Here is a 22,453-nt window from a genome sequence, read left to right as displayed (position 1 = left end):
ATGCCACGGAAAACTGGATTCATCTAACCAGGTGATGTATTCCACTGCTTAGAGGTCCAGTTTTCGCATGTCTTTGCCCACTGGAATCTGGCCATTCTGCTTCTCTTAAGATAGTAATGGCTCTCAAACTGGTCATCTATAGTTATAGCCCATCCGTGGTAAGGAACGGCACCTGTGTGTTCAGTTAGTTGGAGCACCACCATTGTATTCAGATGCAGTTTGCTTGACTGTGAAACGCCTGTTCATCTGGATTTCATTTCCCTGCATGTTTCTTCCTCAGTAAGGGTGGTTTCACATCTGCTGCAGGGGTACCGTTTGGGGGAGCAGGAAAGGGGAATCCCCTGGCCGAACGGGTCCGTCTGGCTGAACGGACCCCATAGACTATAATGGGGTCCATACGGTTTCTGCTCAGCTGCCTAGCATTTTACCAGAAGAAAAAGCGCTGAATGCAGCATTTTTCCTCCCGGTGTTTTGTGCTAGATCTCTGACAGAACCTTCGAGGTTACAGTGCGGATGTGAAGCCACCTTTAAATCATTTTTGGTATATTTCTGACATTGTTGCATGAGAAACAACGATAAGGTTGGCAGTTTTTGACATGCCGACCCGGTTATTCTAGCACCAATGACAATGCCTTGTTCGAAGTCACTTATATTCCTGGATTTTTCTAATCTAATGAGAATTCACACAGAAACTGATCCACATAAAATGTGCTCACTTGATTTTATGCCGCACTCTAACTTCAATACAGGAATGTTCCAGTTGTCAAAAGGCGGGTGTCTCTAATAAAGTGGCCATTCAGTATACATCGGATGACTCATTCATGTAAAAAGTTGGTGAGCTCAGAAGTAGATTGACACAACTGTTTCCTTTCCACCTCAGGAGAGTCCAGTTTGTTAGACACACAGATGCGTCAACTAGACCAAGCTTTGGACAGCAGTTGCTTCCATTTACAGCAGACAGAGAATGTCATTCGCAGCAGGACCCCCACTGGACCTGAGCTAGATTCAAGTTACACCGGCTATGTAAGTATTACCCCAGGGAACCACTGTGTTTATTCCATACCACTCCTTCTAAAATGTCAGAGCTGCTGTCTGCATCATCAATAATCCCCATGCAAAGCAGAATCAATGATTTAAAGTTTGGGACTTCAGATTTAATTGATAGCGTCACATAAAGTACAACACTGTTAAAGATATCGCGATAAGTAAATGTAATTAGTTAGAATTACTTAAATGAATATTGAGTCCAACATAGGTCCAGCTTTGAAACTATGACCAAGTTCCTATTCGGACTGCAGATTCATTTACTTATCATTCTATACATTCACCTACAGAATTTCAGTATAAAAAATAGTGAAAAATATGTCAAGTCATTATGGGAGTAATATTGGAGGTTACTCAGTTTTGCTCTATACTTCTCCATTATTAATGCCTTAAGGACTAAGATGTTCTGGTCTTAAAGGACCAGACGCTTTTTACCCATGTTTACTGCTCTTTTTTTTCTTCAGCTACCAAAATTATTTTTGCTGTATTTTCCCCCCCGTGATTTATAGGGCTATTTTTAGTGTATCTTTTTTCACAGATTTTATTTCCACTGTTTAATTTTTTGGGGTGGGGGTGGGGGTGGGGGGGTATTTTTAGTTATTTTAGTTTATTTTTAAAATTAGTATGTCTATGCTAAAGTAAAGTAAATAGATGGGTCCTCGTTTTGTTTTTCTACGTTTTCATATATAAGTTGTATAGTTTTGGATTACAGGGGGCATACAGCAACGGTTCTGGTTGCGTCGGTGGTCGGTCTTTTTTTTTTTTTTTTTAAAGAATATATTTTTATTCAGAATTTTTTTTTTTTACTTATTTTTTTAACAATTTTTTACCATCTATGCCCCTCCCCCCCATGACATCATATAAGACCTCTAGGGGTCAATCCTATTGTATTTTTTTTTTATTTCAGACCTAGGGCGTCTATAGGAGCCCCGGTTACAGGGGAAAACATTCCCTGTAGTGATAGTAGTCACTAACAGATAGTAGTCTACTAGGACCCTTCAGCTCTGCTGTGCTAGGGAACACCTGGCGGTTATGTGATTGTTGAGTCGCATAGTGGAAGAAATGCTCTCACTTTTTAGTACATAGCACTCATTGAGCACTATGTAGCCTGGAAAGGAGAAGGTAGAAGCAGTTGAAAACTGCTTCTGCCTTCCCCTCTGGGTCCTTGGCTGTGTCTGACAGCTGAAGACCCATCCTGCTCTTGCTTGATTGTAGGAGCAGAAGCTTTAATCCCTTGACGCACATCTGCTATCAGCAGGTAAAAAACCTAGAGCCAAGCGCCGTATATTTACCCTTAACCCCTTGAGTGGCACGCCCGGAAATTTTCCGGGACGAGCTCCACTGCTCATAGCGATACAGCCCGGAAGATTTCCGGGCTATGTATCACTATGGGAGCTGCAGAGCACAATGCCACAAGCTGTGACATTGTGCTCTGCCTGCACAGACCCACAGAGAGCAGTGCAAGGGCTTTGAAAAACCAGCAGAAGATATTGCAGATATGTCGGCAATCTCCTGCACTGGTTTGTTTACAGGTTGCCATAGAGACCATCGGCTTGTCAGAAGCAAGCCGATGGTTTCTGTGGCAGGGAGAGCTGGTGCTTGGCTGTGAGAGGACAGCTGGGTACTAGCTCTTACAGCAGAGATCAGAGAAAACCTCCGATGTCTGCTGTGTTAACCCTTTACATGCTGCAGTCTATGTGACTGCAGCATATAAAGGGCTGTCACTGCAGCATGTAAAGGGCTGTCACCATCGGACCCCCAGAATGTGATCAGGGGTCCTGATGGGTCCCTGTGGAAGTCCCCTAAAGGGACAAAAAAAAAAGTAAAAAAATAATTAAAAAAATAATAAAAACACTTGTCTCCCTTTACTTTGTAAAAAATCAAAAATAAAATCACACATGTGGTATCCATGCGTCGTAATGACCCAGAGAAGGAAGTTAATACATTATTTAACCCCTTAATGACATGGCCCCTTTTTTTCTTTTTTCCCCATTTCTTTTTTTCCTCCCCCCTGTTTAAAAAATCACAACTTGTCCCGCAAAAAACAAGCCCTTATATGGCCATGTCAATGGAAAAATGAAAAAGTTATGGCTCTTGAGACGCAACTGCAAAATTAGTTGAAATTCAATGATTAGACCATTTTAAAAAACCTGCCCTGGTGGACACGACAGGGTGGTAGGAAACCTGCCACTCAAGGGGTTAAGGGGTTATTATGTGATATTTTATGAAGAAAAATCCCTTCGGCCTATTATCTTCGTTATCTTCACTCCCATATTATAAATTTTAATGAAACGCACAAAAAATGGAGCCATACATTTAGAAATGTGTTACATATAGTCACTTTATACACGTACACCCTGATAGAAAGTAACAGAATTGAGAAAATTAACTCAATTTCCTTTTCTTTGTGTTCACCAGATGAAGCTCCTCGGAGAATGTCGGGGCAGCATTGATAGTGTGAGACGAGTAAGCGACAATCTGAAAGAGGAAGAGGAGAAGCTGTCTGGCTTCATTAATCTGAATAGTACAGAGAGCCAGTCTGCAGGTAATACATGAACGACATGTGTACTACAGAGGGTGAGGCATTCCTGTAGACTTTACTACACAGTTCAGTCACTGCCCCAGCCAGGTTTATTTAGACCAGCAGGAAAAATGCAGTATTACATGGTGGTTATCCATCTGATGCATGGTTGGACCAGGTCCTCCAGAGCCGGCGGTGCAGACACAGAGAGGCTCTCTTCTTTGTCTCATAAAGCCAGGTCCCCCGCTAAGGGTCATTTCTGTGATGTCTATATGTCCTAGTAGGGTCTGTGGAAAGGGCGTCTTTGATACCACATTAGTTCTGGGGTACACACCATTATTGTCTTATTCTAAGCCTATTTTAACTTTGTATTAAACTTTTTATACAGGTTCCCCAGATCAATTTATTTTGCATCATTACGGCTTTTTCACACGAACATAAAGCTGCAGCGTATTATGCAGTAAAAAGACCTCATTGATTTCACTGGGTTCATTCACAGCTCAGTCATGTAAAAAAAACATAGGATGTCCTACTTTGGTGCACATTATGCCCAGAAATAGCCCACTGAAATCCGCTTAATCGATGGATTATGTCCTTTTTTAAATGTACATAAATATGCTGCGTATTTACACATGTAATAAAAAATACCTGGCGACGGGCAGAATCACGCAGGGAAGTGGCGTATTTAGGTCCATCAATACGCAATGTAGTAACGGACCAAAATACATATACACCCGTGTGAAATAGCCCTTAGTGAAATGCTGCAGTCATTCAGCAGTGTACCTATATCAATCAGTTTGTCACAAATTATTCAGATGTTCTTCTGAAAGCTGGAATGGTGATGGGTAGAAGAGAAGCCATCAAGCCAAACTCCATCATAGTTTGCTCCATTAATCTGTCACTGTAACCAGAGACAAGAAAATAAAAAGGCGGCACATATAGATACAGAGGTGTGAAATTCAGTTTTCCAGCATTGAAAGATTGTGATGACCATCAGTAACTGATTGACGAAGGGGGTAAGTGGGCTGTCTAGTGCAGGGAACAGACAGCTCTGTACACTGTGCAGTGGCCCGGTTTGGTATTGGAGGCACAGATGCCATTTACATCAGTGGAAGACGCTGCAGTGGTGCAAATTAAAAGGGTCAATAGTCCCCTAAAATTCAACATTTCTTTCATAACACATAGCAATAAAATAATTCACATGGATTTGTCTTCTGATGGGATTCCATGTTCACGTTTAAACTTAAATGACAGGCCGTCATCGGCAGTCTATGCTGATAAAATCACGGGGGAAATCTTTTTGCAGAACATTCTGCTTTCTGCTTAAATAGTGATTTTTTTTATTTTTTTTTATTTGCTGTTGTACTTATATACTTGTAGTATACTGTTGTACTTATGTATTGATGTCTACAGAGATCAGTTTTCCTATGACTATTAGGATCTGGTCCCACACTGCAGTAACCGCATGCAGTCAATGCCCCGCCCATCAACAAGAGCCAGGGACTGGAAGATTTTGCTGGTAATATTGCCCTTTTGCCAACAAAATCTTCCAGCCATTGGCTGCCATGGGTGGGTGAGGTTTAAGCTGCATGCGGGTCATTGGTGTGAGACCATACTCTGACTTTTGATGCCTCTAACATCTCAGGTGTTATTGAGAGATGGGAATTAATCCAAGCACAAGCGCTTAATAAGGAGCTCAGAATGAAACAAAAACTTCAGCAATGGCAGCAATTTATGTCAGACCTTGACAACATTTGGGATTGGCTGGGAGAGACAGAGGAGGAGCTCGCACAGCTGCAGCGGCTGGACACAAGTACTGACATACAAACTATTGAGCAAAGGATTAAGAAGTTGAAGGTAACTCTCTAGGGCCATAAGGGCTCCTATATGTAATCTTTTCCATCTTGCAGCAGCCTTTGTCTGTAGCTCTTTATGCTGTATCACAATTCCCTTTCGTCCACATTTTATTTCTGTGATATTGTGACTGTACTGACCTCAAATATTATTTACCTTACCCTTCATTTTTACATATGTTGTTATGAATCATACTGGATTTCAAGAAGTTCATTTATCTCATTATATTTTATCTAATATATCATTCACTAGAGTTGTTTGACCAAACATTTGTCCGTGGCAACCACCATATTACAACTTAATTTGTGCACTGAAGTCTAAGAAATTTTAAGTCTGCATTCTGATTGGTTGTTATGGGCAACAAGGCCAGATTTTCTGTTAAACAGTTTTGAAAAATATTGCTCACAATCATAAATACCTAATTTTTTATGTTAGTCGGACCTATGATGCATCATTCCCAACTGGCCCTTTTACATGTGTACCACTGCTACAAATGGTGGTTTTACCCAAAACACTCCAGTGCAGATTTATGAAACTGTCTTACAGAAAAAAATTTCTTCCCATAGCAACCAATCACAACACAGCTTTTATTTTGTATTTCACTCGTGAAAAATTAAAGCTGCGCTATGATTGGCTATTATGAACAACAAAGACAGTTGTGTTTTTAGAAATTTTTTATAAATCTGCTCCTATTGGTGAAACCAAGCGCAACATCCATATGCCTTCAATACCTGTCGACGACACATTGATTCGACCAACAACTGTTCTGAATTCCTTAAAGACATGAACACTCATTTCTTCTGACCGGTCATGTGTTTTACATGCTGAGAAAGCTACAGCTCTAGCGGCAGCTTATCACCCTTATTCAGTGTGCCCAATCCTTCTTTTCCCTGACAACATCTATCAGGGAAAAATGGGGAGGACACCATACACGGCCAGTTCTGCTGAAATTGGCGGGTTCAACTAACTGTTGTCTAATAATGTGTATGGCAGCCGTTAAAGAAGCTTAATTCTATGACCTGATAACTAACACCTGTGTAGGACATGTCTGACACAATTAACTGCTTGGAACAATTTGGCTCATAGAAAAAGCAATTGGCTGCTACACTGTAGAAATTATGCAGTGACAACATATACGACCGGTTTCACATCTGCGTTGGAACCACTGGTCGGAGATTCCGTCGTAGATCCAGCTCATGCAGCTCTTTTTTTTTTCGGTTAAAAGCTGGGCAGCTGAGCGTTACGCTAACGGACCCTATTATAGTTAATGGGGTCCTAAGATGGATCTATTCAGCCACAGAGATTCCTCTTTCCTGATCCCCGAACGGAGCAGGAAACTGGAAGCCTCGATGCAGACATGAACCCCCCCCCAACCAGGAATGCAAAGTCTTTTACAATGTAAGCTTTTTGAGAGATAATAAACAGTTAATAGACTCAAAATGAAAACAGATTTCTTCAATGATCAATGTTTATTACAAATAGTACACTCCATTGTGTCTCTGAATTGACATCCCCTGAGGATAGCTCTCTATCGTTAGTACGTGGAATATGTTCCTATTCCTCTTTCGGTAAACCACTATTTTCAAATCCAATCGAACTTCTCATTTGGACTGAGGCATGGGCTGACTTAGCCACTGTCGTATGTTACTGTTTTTGAGTGACTCCTGTTAAGCCTTGTCTTTATGTTTGGGATTGTCTTGCTAAAAGATGCATCTTCTCCCAAATAGCAGTTGTCTTGCAGACTGCAGCAGGGTTTTTTTTTCCTCCAGGATTTCCTAGTATTTTGCTGAATTCATTTTACCATCTATCATCACAAGTCTTCCAGGGCTAAATATCCCCAAAGCATGGCATAGCTGTTTCCGTGTACTAATTGTAACAAATGTAGAGAATTGCCCTCACATTAAGGCTGGGTTCCCACACGGCGTATTCCCGGAGGAAATCTTGCGGTTTGGCTGCAGCAAAAACGCGAGATTTCCATCGGGAAAGCGCTGCTTCAAAACCCACGGCACTTATCTGCGGGTTTTGGCGCGGCTTGGCCGCACGCTTTTCCGTTGAGGTCGGCGCTCCCATAGAGGATAGCGCTACCGCAACAAAAAAAAATAAAGAATGGGCATGCTGCAACCGGGGAATACACGCCGCAACGCCGGCTTTGCTGTGACGGATTCGCTGTTCCGTGTGGACGAGATTTCTGAGAAATCTCGTCCACATTGCTGCCCAACACCCGGATTAGCGGCCGCAGGCGGATTTGCCGCAGCCAAATTCCGGACGGCATTTACGTGGCAAATCCACCCTGTTTGAACCCAGCCTAAAGAGTCTTTTTCTGTTAAGCAATCATAATCAGTGGCTTAGCAGGTGAATAGTTGTTACACTGTACCAACACCAACTATAATTGTCACAGCAGTGTTTTCTTGAGGTTAGAAGGAGAAGCTTGTTGTTATTGACTGTCACCACATATCAGATTTAGTATTTGACGTGTACAAAAAACCAATACTTAATAGTGAAAGAAGTTGCACATAAATCTTTTTACATTGTATTCAATGTTGACCAACTTGCCAGGCCCCAACTTTGTATCTAGAAGTCAATTTGAGAGAGAAACAAGTGTTTTGTCATTGCCATCTTATTTTGAACACTCAGTAGAAGAGTAACAGAATGTGATTGCTTCTGTGGGCGAGACCACCGTTTGCTCTGTTCTTTTACTAAGAATTGGCCTTCAGTGCTTACAGTACATTTATATCATATGCCATCGTATAGTTCAGTTGGAAATTAAACATGATCATTTAGCTGGATTCATGGAAGTAACCATCGTTTTATTTTCTACTTGTCTTTTCCAGGAACTTCAGAAAGCTGTGGATGGTCGGAAAGCTATTGTCCTGTCCATTAACCTGTGCAGCTCAGAGTTCACTCAGGCAGATACTTCAGAAAGCAGGGAGCTTCAAGAGCGGCTCAGACAAATGAACCTCAGATGGGACCGTGTGGGCAGCACATTAGAGGATTGGCGTTGTTCACTACAGGATGCTTTAATGCAGTGCCAGGTCTATAATGTGCCTTACTATTATTACAGAGTACTTTTTTTGGAAAGTCCTGCTGCTTGGTACTATTACACTTGAACACAAGCTTCTTCACTGAAAACAATTGTATTACTAATTTTGCATACAGACTTCTCATCAGTGATTAGGTTAATTCATGTTTTGCAGTTTTAATGACACATTATGGTGTTGGAAAAGATGCTTAGCCCCTCCAACCTCCCCAATTTATACACTATTTACTGAGGAACAAATTTCATACTGTGTATATAATATAGCACAATTTTAAAGGCTTAGATTTAGGGCTCCTGCCCACTGATGGATATTTACTGCGGAATCCACCATGGATCCGCAGCAAATAGCAGCCATAGCATGCTATGGGAGATCGATTATTCCTGAACTCTTGCAGAAGCCAATTGCGGTTTCCGCAAGTGGAGGAAAAATGGCAGCAGGCTCCATTTTTGTACGAATTCCGCATGGGCGGCTTTCCTTGAAGTCAACGGAAGCCGTCCGCTCCGCACCCCTTCTGCAATCACATTGTGGAAAGGTCGCGAATTCCGCGTCACCACTAGGCGGTGACATGGGATAAGCAGGCACTTAAAAAAAAATCTGTACTGCACATGTCCGACAGCTCGCCGTGCAGACTATCCTCAGTACAATTGAAAAATGTATGTAACAGGTGCGCGCAGACGCCACTGCTCCCAGGACTAGATTCCGCATGCAGAATCCGGCCATGCCAGGTGCAGGCGGCCTTAGGGGACTAAGAAGCTGACTACTGATTATCTTATCAACATTCATATATTTTATGATAAAGCTTGACTTCTGGCAGTGACAGACCATGGACAGAAGACATACCCAGTATCATGGTCCATTATATGTGTATAATATGATTGTTCTCCGTAAGAGAAAGAAAGTAATCTTGTAGATATGATACCTTTTAATGGCTAACAAAAAGACCCGGTAAGAGCTTTATGGACTGAGATGCATAGTAGCCCAGGGAGCCTTCAATAGGCTGGCATTGTTACACACGTGGGGGCACTGATGGGATGCCTTAGGAGCCCATCTATTTGGTCAGCTGCTTAGATGCTGCAGTCAGCATTGACCGTGATATTTACATAGTTAAGGGCCGTGATTGGAACTAGCTCCCACCACAGCCATTGCCGCTGGCTGTCAGAAACAGCTGATACCCACTGGCCATGAAGCAAGCTCAACTCCGAACCCACTTCATACCTCTCATTGCGACTCATGATAGATATTTCCATCATAAGCCATTACGGAGATAGAGGAAAACATCCTATCCAATCATTTCAAAGTTATATATTTCAAAGAGAGCAGGCTTACAACATGTTTGGCCATTATCACAGCCTTTCCAACTTTTTTATGTAAAATATTGACTGTCCCCTAATACATCATAAGAAGCCAGATGTGCTAGTCAACAATTTTGGAAAGTTCAGAAAACTCTATGTGAGATCTCTAAACAGGGACCACATTGGTTGTCAGGTAGAAAACGAGAGAGATGGAGCAAACCCGATGGTATTGGAGATTTTAGTCCCAAATGAATGTCTAAAGACCAAAAAATGCCTTATGAAGGGCTGTGAAGAATGAATGAGCTGTGGAGGTGCTGCCAACCAGGAGAACCCACTGGAGGTGGGCATGGCAGATGTGTGAAGAGAAGAAGTTGGACAATACATTCTACTGTTCCACCATCTTTTCTGGAGAGCTGCACCTATCCATCAGTCTTTTCTTTTTATAACTCTTCACACATATTGGTTGTCAGGCAGCTGTAACTACAAACAATTATATGAAACATACTTAGAGCTGCATTCATGGAATAGGGATTTTTTTATAAGACCAAGTTCAGACGGCCATAATGTGGACACATTTTACTGTCTATAACCTCCTAATACTCCTATCTCCCTTGCTTCTTCTGTACTGAACTTCGATTAACATACAGTAGAAGCCTAAAAGGCACAGGCTCGCTGTATGTCTGAAAGCAGTCTTAGTGTACCTTTTAATTTTCACTTATTAAAATATGGATATCAGAGACATAAAAGGCTTTGGCACATTATTCTTTCAACTAATCATTAGGCTCCATGAAGCTCATAAAATGGAATAAAAAAAAGTTGGCATACTAGGTAGAATGGAAAACATTAGGAATTGTTGTTTGGGCCTTTGCATTGATATATTACGATAAGCAGCACAGAACTTAAAACAATTAGAATAAAGATTTATGATGTAAGAAACTTATATTTTTCCACTTTGCAGTTCTGATTTCAATGGGAAAACTAACTACAAAGTAAGTTATGTTTTACTTTCAGTGCCAAAAGTTTCAGTAGTACAATTTCTGCTCTAAACAGATGACTGAGCCTGAGTCTTAATCACAGTCAGTCTGCAGTAAAGGTTAACAAATACTCATAATATAGGAAGAATTAAAGATAAAGAGTGCCGCTATATTACTAAATCTTTAAAGATGATCTGGTTATTTAAAATTGATGGCCTAGGTTAGGCCATCAATATAAGATTGGTGGGGTATTGGTGCCCTTGCCGATCAGCTTTTGAAGAGACTATGGCACACCTATTCATTCTTTACCAGGCATAGCTCCATATGTTTAGTAGTGTATGTGCATGTTATTGCAACTCCGTCCCATTCACTCGAATAAGTAAAAGCTGTAGCAAACTGCAATTTTAGGCGCAGATGGTACTAAAAGTTTGGAGCTGGTAAACTATAAAGGGGACAAGACTCCCTTCAAAAAGATGATCGCAGGGATGTCGAGAGTCAGGCCTCCACGATATTAATGGCAAATCATAAAGAGATAGCAGATAACCCCTTTAGATATAAGGACCACATAAGCACTCCATTAGAAATGGTTAATTTTGTGTATTCAATCCTGGATAGATCCTTTCTCTTCCATTAGTAATATAACACCTGGACATGGATGTTTTTACCATTTCACTGATATATTTAGATTAATGAATTACTCATATACTGTAAGTGATCTTTTTACCTTAAGCAACTAGTTAGAGTAAATGCTTCATTTTTTTTCCAGTCTTTATATACCGTTTAGATACATGTGCCCCATTACAGCTCCTTAATGAAAACTAGTGCAGACATGAAATAGTGGAGATGACATTATATAACACTATATTAGCAGAGCAATATATACTTTTATGGTTGTGCCTCAAAGTAGTGTTAGTTCTTTGCAACATATTTCCCAAATAGTAAAACTGGCCTACAGAATATCCAAGAGTCGGACACGACTAAACGGATAGAATAGAGAGAAAACTTAGTCGCTTCTTCATATTTAACAACTGACTGGGAAAACGTTGTGCATCTCTTCTGCAACGTGTGATTGTGCTGTATTTGTCAGTGATAGGCTGTGTTTTTTAGTTTTTTTTCACAATCTCTCTTTTTTTTTCTTTTCCACACTAAGTTATCTCTGACATTATGGCAGCGGACAGATGGTCGTAGAGTTGAAGTCTTCTTTAATACTGATATCATTTCCTAAGATATCCTTAGTACACATTCTTATTCTTTTCATTGCATATGCTTTATGGTAGGACTTTCATGAAATGAGCCACGGATTATTACTTTGGTTAGAAAATATTGACCGAAGAAGAAATGAAATCGCTCCTATCAATCCCAGTCTAGATGCTGATACTCTCCAGGATCACCACAAGCTGTTAACGGTAAAATTAGACTTGATTTCTTCACCCTGGATTAGACTGGTAAAAATAGATGTAATGTCAAAATGAATTAATGGATGTAGACATAGATAGACTTCATTGAACGCTCAGTTGTTCTCAAACGAGGTAAAGCAGTTTATTCTGTAAGTGAAAATAGAATCTTTCATTTAACCTTTTTGCTGCCAAAACAGTTTTCACACTCTTTTGACAAAAACAATGCTACAAAGTCGTGCGACTTTGTAGCATCACATGCGAGAATTTTCAGGGGTGTGGGGGGCCTTGAAATATAAGCCCTACCCCAAATATAAGCTGTAACTGAAGGAAAAAAAAATATACGTCACCTCTCCCGCACTGTCTGGAGTGCTGCAGCAGCTTTCCCCCGGGTCCCGACACTTGTTCATCTTCTGGCCGGGGATTGAAAAATTCCCGGCTGCTGGAAGCGCTGGCTGTGATTGGCTGATGCTTAGCCAATCACAGCCAATGCTTGATGAATGGCTGTGATTGGTTCAATCACTGCCATTCATCGAGCACTTGCTGTGATTGGCTAAGCATCATCCAATCACAGCCAGCGTTTCCAGGAGTCAGCGATTTTTCAATCCAGACTTCAATCTTCGGCCAGAAGATTAAGAAGAGAAGCAGTGTCGGGACCTGGGGAGAAGCTGTGGTGGCAGAGAGCGCTTCTAAGGTGATGTATGTGTTTTTTTTTGTTTTTTTTCTGCAGCTAGGGCTTAGATTATAGCTTTGACAGTAGGATTTCCTATGCTTTGCAACAGGGAGGGACACATGGGCTACAAAACCCTCACATGTCGCGGGCATATCGCTGGACCCGTGAGGTTTGTGTGTTGGGTTGTTGCATGCTACTGAACATCACATGTGTGAAGGAACCCATAAGAAAGCATGGGCTTCACAGACATATGCGATTTGTAGCAGCGGGACAAAGTGGTGCGACTTTGTCGCCCGTGTGAAGGAGGCCTAAAGGTTTGTAAAACATGCTGAAAAAATTGTTTGTGGCTAAAAGTCCTATCAAGCAGAACCTGACATGTACATTGCCTTCAAAAAATAAAAGGACTAGATGTGCAGAGTTGATATGCGTCAGTATGTGTATGTCTGCATAGCTAGATCTTCAGATAGTTATCAGAAATGAATAGACCATAAGTCTCCATGACCTTTGAATCACAGATTGAAGAAATATCGGGATTAGGTACGAGTTTGGTTAGATGTATAAATGTTCATCTCTTCCTTTAATAGAAAAATAAGACACACACACCCCACCACCAAATATGACAATCAGACAGCACATGTCCCTCCAAATTAGTAGGAACTGAGAGGTTGATAACTTGAAGAAAAGTTCCTGTATTTCTCGATTGGGGTGGTTGGAGGTTGAACATTAGGAGACAGGATAGTAACAGGCAGTGTGCCTCATGTCACTTGCAGGTCTCTTCCTTTTCCCTTTACAGACACACAACTTTTTGTGCAGCTTCCAGGCTCCGAGTGAGTGCTGTGTCTAAACATTGAGTCTGGTATCATTAGCTAAGATTCTGCAAACCAGTATTTTAATATTTCAACCAATATTTTAGCAATAGTTTAAAGGCAAAATGTATTACATGTCTTGGCAGTGAAGTGGTTAAAGGACAGTTATTTTTAAGACCGCAAAGACTGCTGAAATTAAACTGTGTAGCTATCTCTAAGAACACGGCTGACCTTGTCTTTATGCAACAGCAAATCAAGCGTGAGCTGCTTGAATCTCAGCTAAAGGTGGCATCTCTACAAGACATGTCCTACCAGTTACTTGTCAATGCAGAAGGCAAGGATTGTCTTGAAGCCAAAGAGAAGGTGCATGTCATTGGGAACAGACTCAAAGTGCTCTTAAAGAAAGTGACACAGCACATCAAACAAATAGAGAAAATCTTGGACATATCGAGCAGTCAGCTGGTAAGTTTACTTGGGTGATTGTGAAAGATCAAAAATAATAAAAATAAAAAAGGAACATGATGAGTGATTTGGTGGTAAACTAGTTTGTTGGGCTAAGAAGCTGGGGTAATATTACCTTGCTATGAATATTTTAATCCGAGGAAATCTGATTGCTATCATGCCATCAACAGCTTTGTGAAGTCTTAGCACTGTTCTTTGTTTTCTGTTACATTACTGTTCCAATAGTGTTAAAATTATTTTAAAGGGAACCTGTCACTAATTATAAGAACCATAAATTAAGTTACGGTGCTCGTAGTTGAGGTGATTGAGAGTCCAGGGAGATGTGTCTTATACTCACCCGGTCTCCCTTTCCTGCTGTGTCCAGCCACAAAGTCAGGTGTAGAGATGATGGGAATGCGCGCACACAGCCTTCCCAAAAGAGCCACCCTGGCTGTGCACGCTCTAACTCTGCAGAGGTACATTGCAGGAACAGGGGACTGAGTGACTATGAGACACAACTCCCCACACTCCCTATCACCCAAACTATACGCACTGTAACTTAGTTTATAGTGTTTATAGTTGATGACATGTTCCTTTTATAGGTATTTCCTGATTTCCATACTTTGATATGCAATAGTACTAATATTTATATTTATAATTATATTTTTTTGAAATGATTCCTTATAAAAAGAAACACCCAACCAATATGTTTATTCTGAGAAATACTAATATCAGCCATGTTATGCTATTGATTTTGTTTTTAGAGGTTAATATTCTAATATTGAAAAATATTTTATAAGAAATGCCTAAGTAATTGTGTGTTCAGATGGTAATACTGCTTCTTCTTATAACTAGGAGTTGTCCTCATGGTCTTCCGCCGATGAGTTAGATACTTCTGGATCCCTCAGTCCTGCGTCAGGCAGAAGTACCCCGAGTAGGGAGAGAACGGTAATGCAATCATAGTGTCCATATAGGAAGATAAATAAAAATCTATGGATTACACCAGCCAAAGCTTTCACTACAAAACCTGCTAGGAAGGGCAGTGAACACATCCCACATTCCCGAGAACTTTTCACACCGCAATGTTCTGCTCTCCTGGATCCTTGACATTTCACTCCTGCATGATATAAAGAACAATTATACTTCTTTTAATGAAGCTGGGATCCTGCCCGCACCCCCACCCCCTTATAATTCAGTTTAATTATATTTTAATACGTTTTCGGTGGTTTGGGACTTTGGATTTCATTACTACTTAAGTTAAATAACATCTGTCCTCATAAACTATTTGATCTATTTAATTGATTCTCTACATTCATTCCTGTAGGCCCTAGTAATACAATGTCAAGGAAAACTGGCTTTTCAAATTTTAAACTCAGAAATAATTTTTAATTCAATGGTATTTTTTAGGTATCCATATTTAATTCATACAGCAGCCCTATTCATAAATAGAGTACTTAGTGATAATGTGGGGTACGTCATGCATGTGTAATGTATACTCTTTCTTTTTAGTGGACTCTTATCCTTTATTCCTTGACAGTATATTACGTTGTAGTCCAGAATTGTAGTTTTTGATTAAAAATTGAAAAGCCAGTTTCCTTATCTCCTGGGTATTGCCACCTCATGTGATTTTATTTTCTTTTGCTGCACTTTTCATTTTGTTGATTTTCTTTTCACCAGTAGCTTGTCTTTTTTTGCCTGGACTGAACATTCTTCTTTCTTTACCCCCTGTTCATTGCAAACAGCCACGGGGCAAATGTAGTGTCTCACAGCCTGGACCCTCTGTCAACAACCCACCTAGCAGGTACCTTATTCTCCTGGTTTCCACTTCTACTCTAGAACACAGAGGATGATAGAACAAGTCCATCACGCCTGGTTGAGAAAGTCAACCCTAGTTTTCAGAGACCTATCTTTTAACTGGATTGCTACTACTTTATAGCTGCACTATGCTGGACCTCACAGGACAGCCGACTACTCAGTATGGCACATACTTTTATCGTCCTCTCTATTTCTAGACCTCAGTTTAAGGCTCTGTTCCATAAGTTTTGGAACCAGTGTCAAAATGGACTGTCCATTTTGTGGGCATTTGCTTCCTTTTGTACTCTTCATTATCAGAACAGCTTGGTCCTTAGATTTGGTGACGCTTCTTTTTTCCTTTTTCTTCTAACCTCACTAATCCCTACTAACACAATCCTCAAACGTTTTCAAAAAGTTTCCCACACTTTTGACCACAAGAGTGCAAACTTACTGCGGTAGCTTTTGCTTTCCATATTGTTTAAGTAAATTTTGCATTGCTGCATAAAAAGCTTCTGTATTTTGGTTGCTGTTATTTTATGTGCTTCAGTCATTATTTTTTTTACTTTTTTCATTTTTTTGCATTAGTCTTTTTATTCCCCTGACTTCAGTCCCCAAACAATTACACTTCTAAAACGTTTTAGTAAGAGAGCAAATTTAGTAGCAAAAGAGAGAAATATCATTTCCTGTTAATTGAAATAATCCAATATATAAGCATACAAAGACTTGGAAAGACCAGTACACCTGAATATGTCATGGACCAAAAGTGTTGGATATATCCAAATTTCAAAGCAGATAATTTTACAGTAGCTGTTATTCAGACAATCCAAGACACTGTCTTGTTCACCTGTGGACATGAATATACTAGAAGGATACATTATTATAAACATCTTATGGTAAATGGTATTGTGGAACGTTTTCATTACCTATAGCCAAACTTGATAAGAGCTAATCAAATATGCTGTAATTATGGCTTATGGAACTGATATATAGGAATAAAAAAATACCAATAGAGTTATTTGTTTGCATTGAGTGGTACTAAAATTTAAATTTTAGCTTTTTATTTAAAGTGAGTTTTAAAAGGACTGAGATATTGATGACTTTTTTGCAGGACAGGCCATCAATATCAGATGAGTGAGGACCACCATTCGGGACCCTAACGATCAGTTGCCTGAAGTGACTGCAGTGCTTGGGTGATGATCATGACCACTTCATTGCATGCCAGGCACAATGCCATACATTTCATAGTGGCTGTGCCTGGTATAGCAGCTCAGACCCATTCACTTGAACGGGACTCAACTGCTGTTAGATTCATTGGTCACATAGCCTAACATCACAGGCCTGAAAAGAGGCTCACCTGATCACAGCAGCTTCTTCAATCAGCTGTTCGTCAGGTTTTCCAAGTGTGGACACCCACCCATCTGATGTGCATGACCTATCTTGAGGATAGGTCTTCAATATCTTAGTCCCAGAAAATGTCTTTAAGCCATAGTGTCCATTTCCTATGTAATGATAATGTCATTACATAAAGCTCATAACTTGCACCATACATAGTAAATTACAACTTTGTTCTTCTTGGTAGAGAACAGGAGACAAAACTTTAGATAGTAGAGCAGTTTTTTAACCTGCTATAGCTGCAAGTACTGTACCATAATAATTAGTGGTCTCACAATACTGAGTGCAGAGGTTGTAGCAGCAGTTGGGCATTGAGGTGGGCAGAAGCCCCTCTGCCTCAAAGGAAGACCGCAATACAATATATGGCATATAACAATTGATGAGACCTGGTATTAGCACTCAGAATCTAAAAGCTATAGTTCTGTTGATAGTGTATTCATAGTATATCTTCTAGTATAAGCAGGTATGATTGGTATGGTACTCTTCATATTGGTTTCCTAAAGGTAGGGACACAGCAAAATTAAAAGCATTTGCCTCTTTGCCCATCATTCCACGCACATGGCATTTCCATTTAGCTCAAAATATGCCTTTGCTCTGACAATACATAAAGGTGCAGACATCCCGTTCCAATATGTGGTAACTAATAGCTACCAATCATCAGACGCATCCCTGCGAGATTGATCCAATTCGTCTAAATTATTCTAGCTATGGATAAGTATATTTATATCTCCCATATTTCCTTCTCCCCATTGCAAAATGTTTAGCGTTTGTGATTTAGAACTAGACATCAACTTCCACCAATAGTTCCTAACAGGAAATATGAGTGAAAAAAAGCTGAATAGACATGCCGATTGAGTAGAGTACACGTTCATTGGCGCTACCTGTCAGCATGTGTCGTACGGAGCCCGGAGGGTAAGCAGCAGGTTCGCTGACAAGCTGATAAGCATGTGTGATTTAATCCAGTGTGATAATAAAAGCATTGAGCTATCATCGCCTTTCCAGCTCACATCTTGCGTTGCCAAACATCTGGCGCAGTGTGCGCCCTAACAGCTTTGCAGCTTTCAGCAAGGTCCACTTCCTAATAACATCCCAGCCGCAGCACTCTTCCTCTCCACCGGCACTTTTGATTAACACATCTTTTGCAGTACAGCACAATATTCAATTTGTCATTCAGGCAAGCATGGAATACAAACGAGTCGCAATTGAATAGAGAGCTTAATCAAAAGCACAAGTCAGACAGGTTGTGTTTGATGTCAGCTGCAGTAGTAACTGATAACACAGAACAGGCTGTCACTGTGTTCCTTATTATTTTAAATGCTTCTGATCAGAGTACTTTGTGTTTGATCTTGCACTGGATCAGTAAACATTGATAGACTTAGGTTTAAGGCCAGAGAAAATAAAGAGGTTTTACAGGATTTTTAATGACTTTGGAACACTTTTATACAGACCTTGTGAATTGTTTGGGTCTTGACTGTAATAACATGCAATAATGTGGATTCTTCGGTGTTTTTACAGCATAGTAACTAATCGTAGTACAAGCCTTTCCTTTGCAATATAGTTGTACAGAAACATATGATATATATAGACAGTACCAAAATGCTACAACAATCTGTAATTTAAATTCACAGACGTGACTAACACTAAAAACATAAATTTTATTAGAAATGTTAAAACACATATACTGGGCACTACAAAGACAACACACATGTACCAGGTTCCTCAAACCACTCGTTAGTTATAGGAGGTAAATACCAATGGTAACAATCTGTAATTTAGTGCAGTGGCGTAGAATACCTCAACATGACTCATCCTGATTAAAAATATGAAGGGTATAATATCTTATTTATATGGACAGATGCTTTCTTACTATTTACAGCAATTCTCAATTAGGGTAAAAGAAAAAAATGGAAAAAGATTATGGCCATATTAGTGAAGATAAATGGGCCACAGTGTTGCGTATGATTCCAATGATATCTCTATCTGAAAGTCAACGAGTATCACAGTTGTATTTAATGCATAGAGTTTATCGCACTCCATTAGACTTGTGTAACATGGGTATAACATTATTCTTAGACTGTCCAAAATGTTATATGGATGATGCAGATTTAAAATGAAAACAAGTTTAGTACCGTGTTAGCCAGTAGAGCAAAATGTGATAGTTCTCAGCAAGAGAAACAAAGTAATCTTGTAGATATGATACCTTTTAACAGCTAACAAAAATACATGATGGAAAGAAACTTATCCCTGTAATGTAAGGAGCTGCAAGACCTGCTCGCATGTAGGGACCACGGACAGGATACAAATCACCAACACACAGCAGGACTATAAGATTCCTGGGACATTCACATGTTCCACATCCAATGCAGTAAATGTCCTGTTGGGGGCCTTTATGTTGGAGAAACAGGACAAAAACTTAAGGCCCATTTAGACACAACGATTACTGCTCAAAAGATGTCTTTTGAGCCACTATTGAACGATAATCGTTGTGTTCATTTGCAGCACAAGGTGATCGCTCACGTTGAGCGATCATCTTGCGCTCCGAGCGGGGAATGCAGAAGACAAGCGGGGCCACTTGTCTTCTGCATCCAGCTGTTCCCTGCTCGGTGCGCCCAGCTGAGCGCTCTGAGCGGGGGATGAAGAACACAGCTGGACCGCTGTGTTTTTCATACTGCGCCTGTGTTCAGGGAGCGGGATACAGCTGAAACAATAGTATCAGCTGTATCCCTCTGTGAATTCCTGATAATGCTGATCGTTATCTTTCAGTATGCTGAAAGACAACGATCAGCGACTGCTTAACAAAAACTGCATAATGTCAGTGCAGTTAGACACAACGATTACCGCTCAAAAGACAGCTTTTGAGCGAATTTTCAGTGACAATCATTGCGTCTAAATGGGCCTTTAGAGCAAGGATGAGATCTCATCACCACACAATTAAAGAGTCCTATCAGTGGACTAATTAAGTATTAACTCCTCTGCTTATTCTGTTCTGGTATTGTTTTAAGTGCAAATTAATCACACCATGTCTGTGCCTTTTCATGTGTATGTGTATATATGCAAATAAGGGAGATGTGTCTATATATACATTCCTCTTCTGGTCTATTCCATTTAAGCCTGAGGAAGAACCCTGCATAGGTTCAAAAGCTCACTATAACATCATGTATTTTTGTTAGACATTAAAAGGTATCATATCTACAAGATTACTTGGTTTCTCTTACTGAGAACAATCATATTATGTAGATTTAATGCATATGGTCTGGGATCGTGAGAATTTTGGAATGTGGCATTTAAGATAATCAAAAATGTATATCTTATCAATATTGGTCTCAATCCCAGAATTTGTATATTGGGTATCATTGATGGGCTTGATGAGCATACGCTTTTGGGAATTTAGAGAGCATTGTCTCAGGCACGGAAGTTGATTACTGCCCGTCGGATACAGCCTTCCCCAATAGTAGGAGATTTTGTCGCAAACATAAGAAGGTTTGGAAAGGCATATATATAAATAAATAAAGAGGCTGTGTGACTAAGGCTTGTGTAACATGAATATATTTGTGCAGCGCTTTGCATGCACAATACACAATCAGCAGAGCCCAAAGCACAGTAAAACACACACATGCGCACGCAAATACGCAACACACATTGTGCAAATACGAAGCACAAATGTGTGCATAAATGTACTTACGCCTGTGTGACATCGGCCTAAGGGCTCCCACCCACTGGCGATTTTTTTTCCTTTGCGTTTTGCGTTTTTTCTGAAGAGCAATTAGAATTGAATGTGTTCCTGTCCACTTGCGTTTTTTTTTTCAGTTGCATATGTGTCCTTATTTTTCTCTTAATGCACCCATGAATGTCAATGGAAATTAACGGACAAGGCGCGAAAAACACGTGGAAAACACGCCAAAAACACGCGGAAAACGCTGCGTTTTTCACGCACGAAAATCGCAAGCGCCAGTGGGTGGGCGCCCTAAGTTTGAGGAAATTTGGGAAAGATGGTCTGGTATAAATGGATAGTTTATATCATGTGTTGGTTGTATTGAGGCATTGTAGAAAGGTTGATGGGATTCAAAGAGGGTGAGGGAGAGAGGTGAGAAGGTGGAGAATAGGTAGTTTTTTTGTCTGTTTTCCCTTTTTGTATGTGTCTTAATATTTTAGTTTTTTCATTGGGGATAGAGGAGATTATGATTGATTGATGGGGTATGCATGTTGAAATTAGGGGGTAATTGTTTTCAGAAATATAACTTCATTTAAAAAAAATAAATCAGATTAAAGAAAAATGCTATATGACTAATGAATGATGCTAGGTTGTACCTGGAAAACCTTACCAACGTTTGTATGTGTAGAAAAGCGGCTGAACTTTTAAGTAAAGAAGTTTTGCAAGTGTGCCTTCATATTACGCTCTCCTGACCAAGGGCTCCTTTAGAAAACTGTGATTTTGTCCTATTTTGCAGCCGTGAAACAGGATAAAATGAAACCGTCTTGTGCGTTAATACCACGTGCGAAAAAAGATAGGACTTCCCCAATCTTTCTCGCACGTAGTTTTTCTCTGTGCGAGAGTTATAGGGCAGGACCTATCTTCCCACTTTTTTTTTCAAACTTGCGCACAATAGCGCAAAGTTTGGATTGTCAAAAAAAAAAAAGGTTCATTCGCTTATACAATTCATAATGGCTGTCTGTTGAAGCCCTAAAGGCAACATAGTATGGCAATAGGTCTGCTCTATAGAGATGAGCGAACGTACTCGTAACAAGTACTTACGCACCCGAGTACCGCCATTTTCGAGTACTTCAGTACTCGGGCGTAAAGATTCGGGGGGCGCCGGGGGGCTGGGAGAGGCGCGGCGGTGCGGGGGGGGGAGCAGCGGGGAACAGGGGGGAGCCCTCTCTCTCTCCCTCTCCCGCCCACTCCCCACTGCTACCCCCCGTGCCGCCACGGCGCCCCCCGAATCTTTACGCGCGAGTACTGCTGTACTCGAAAATGGCGGTGCTCGGGTGCGTAAGTACTCGTAACGAGTACGTTCGCTCATCTCTACTGCTCTACTATGCACCAAAAACACAATAAAAAGTGATCCAAAATGGTACCAATAAAAATTACAAAATGTAAAAAATAGAAACACATTTTAAAAAACTATATAAACTTGTTATAACCATAATCATACTGATCCAGAGAATAAAGTTATCATGTTATTTTTATGACATGATGGTGAACACTGAAATCAAAGTTCAAAAATCAATG

At 40.4% G+C, this 22,453-nt stretch overlaps 1 protein-coding gene across 3 annotated transcripts in view; it reads left to right on the top strand.

Annotated features, from left to right (window-relative positions):
* Positions 1-22,453, top strand: part of SYNE1 (spectrin repeat containing nuclear envelope protein 1) — a 575,530-nt gene that overhangs the window by 544,933 nt on the left and 8,144 nt on the right. For all 3 annotated transcript variants that reach the window (XM_066595961.1, XM_066595958.1, XM_066595959.1), the window contains 8 exons: positions 881-1,023; positions 3,463-3,589; positions 5,211-5,422; positions 8,251-8,451; positions 12,001-12,129; positions 13,846-14,058; positions 14,893-14,985; positions 15,780-15,838. In XM_066595961.1, the coding sequence (XP_066452058.1) occupies positions 881-1,023; positions 3,463-3,589; positions 5,211-5,422; positions 8,251-8,451; positions 12,001-12,129; positions 13,846-14,058; positions 14,893-14,985; positions 15,780-15,838 (1,177 nt within the window). The remainder of the gene's footprint in view (positions 1-880; positions 1,024-3,462; positions 3,590-5,210; positions 5,423-8,250; positions 8,452-12,000; positions 12,130-13,845; positions 14,059-14,892; positions 14,986-15,779; positions 15,839-22,453) is intronic.

This window comes from Eleutherodactylus coqui, chromosome 3, assembly GCF_035609145.1.
Source record: "Eleutherodactylus coqui strain aEleCoq1 chromosome 3, aEleCoq1.hap1, whole genome shotgun sequence".
NCBI lineage: Eukaryota > Metazoa > Chordata > Amphibia > Anura > Eleutherodactylidae > Eleutherodactylus > Eleutherodactylus coqui.
Note: the sequence above shows the minus strand (reverse complement) of the source record. Positions and strands in the feature narration are given on the sequence as shown.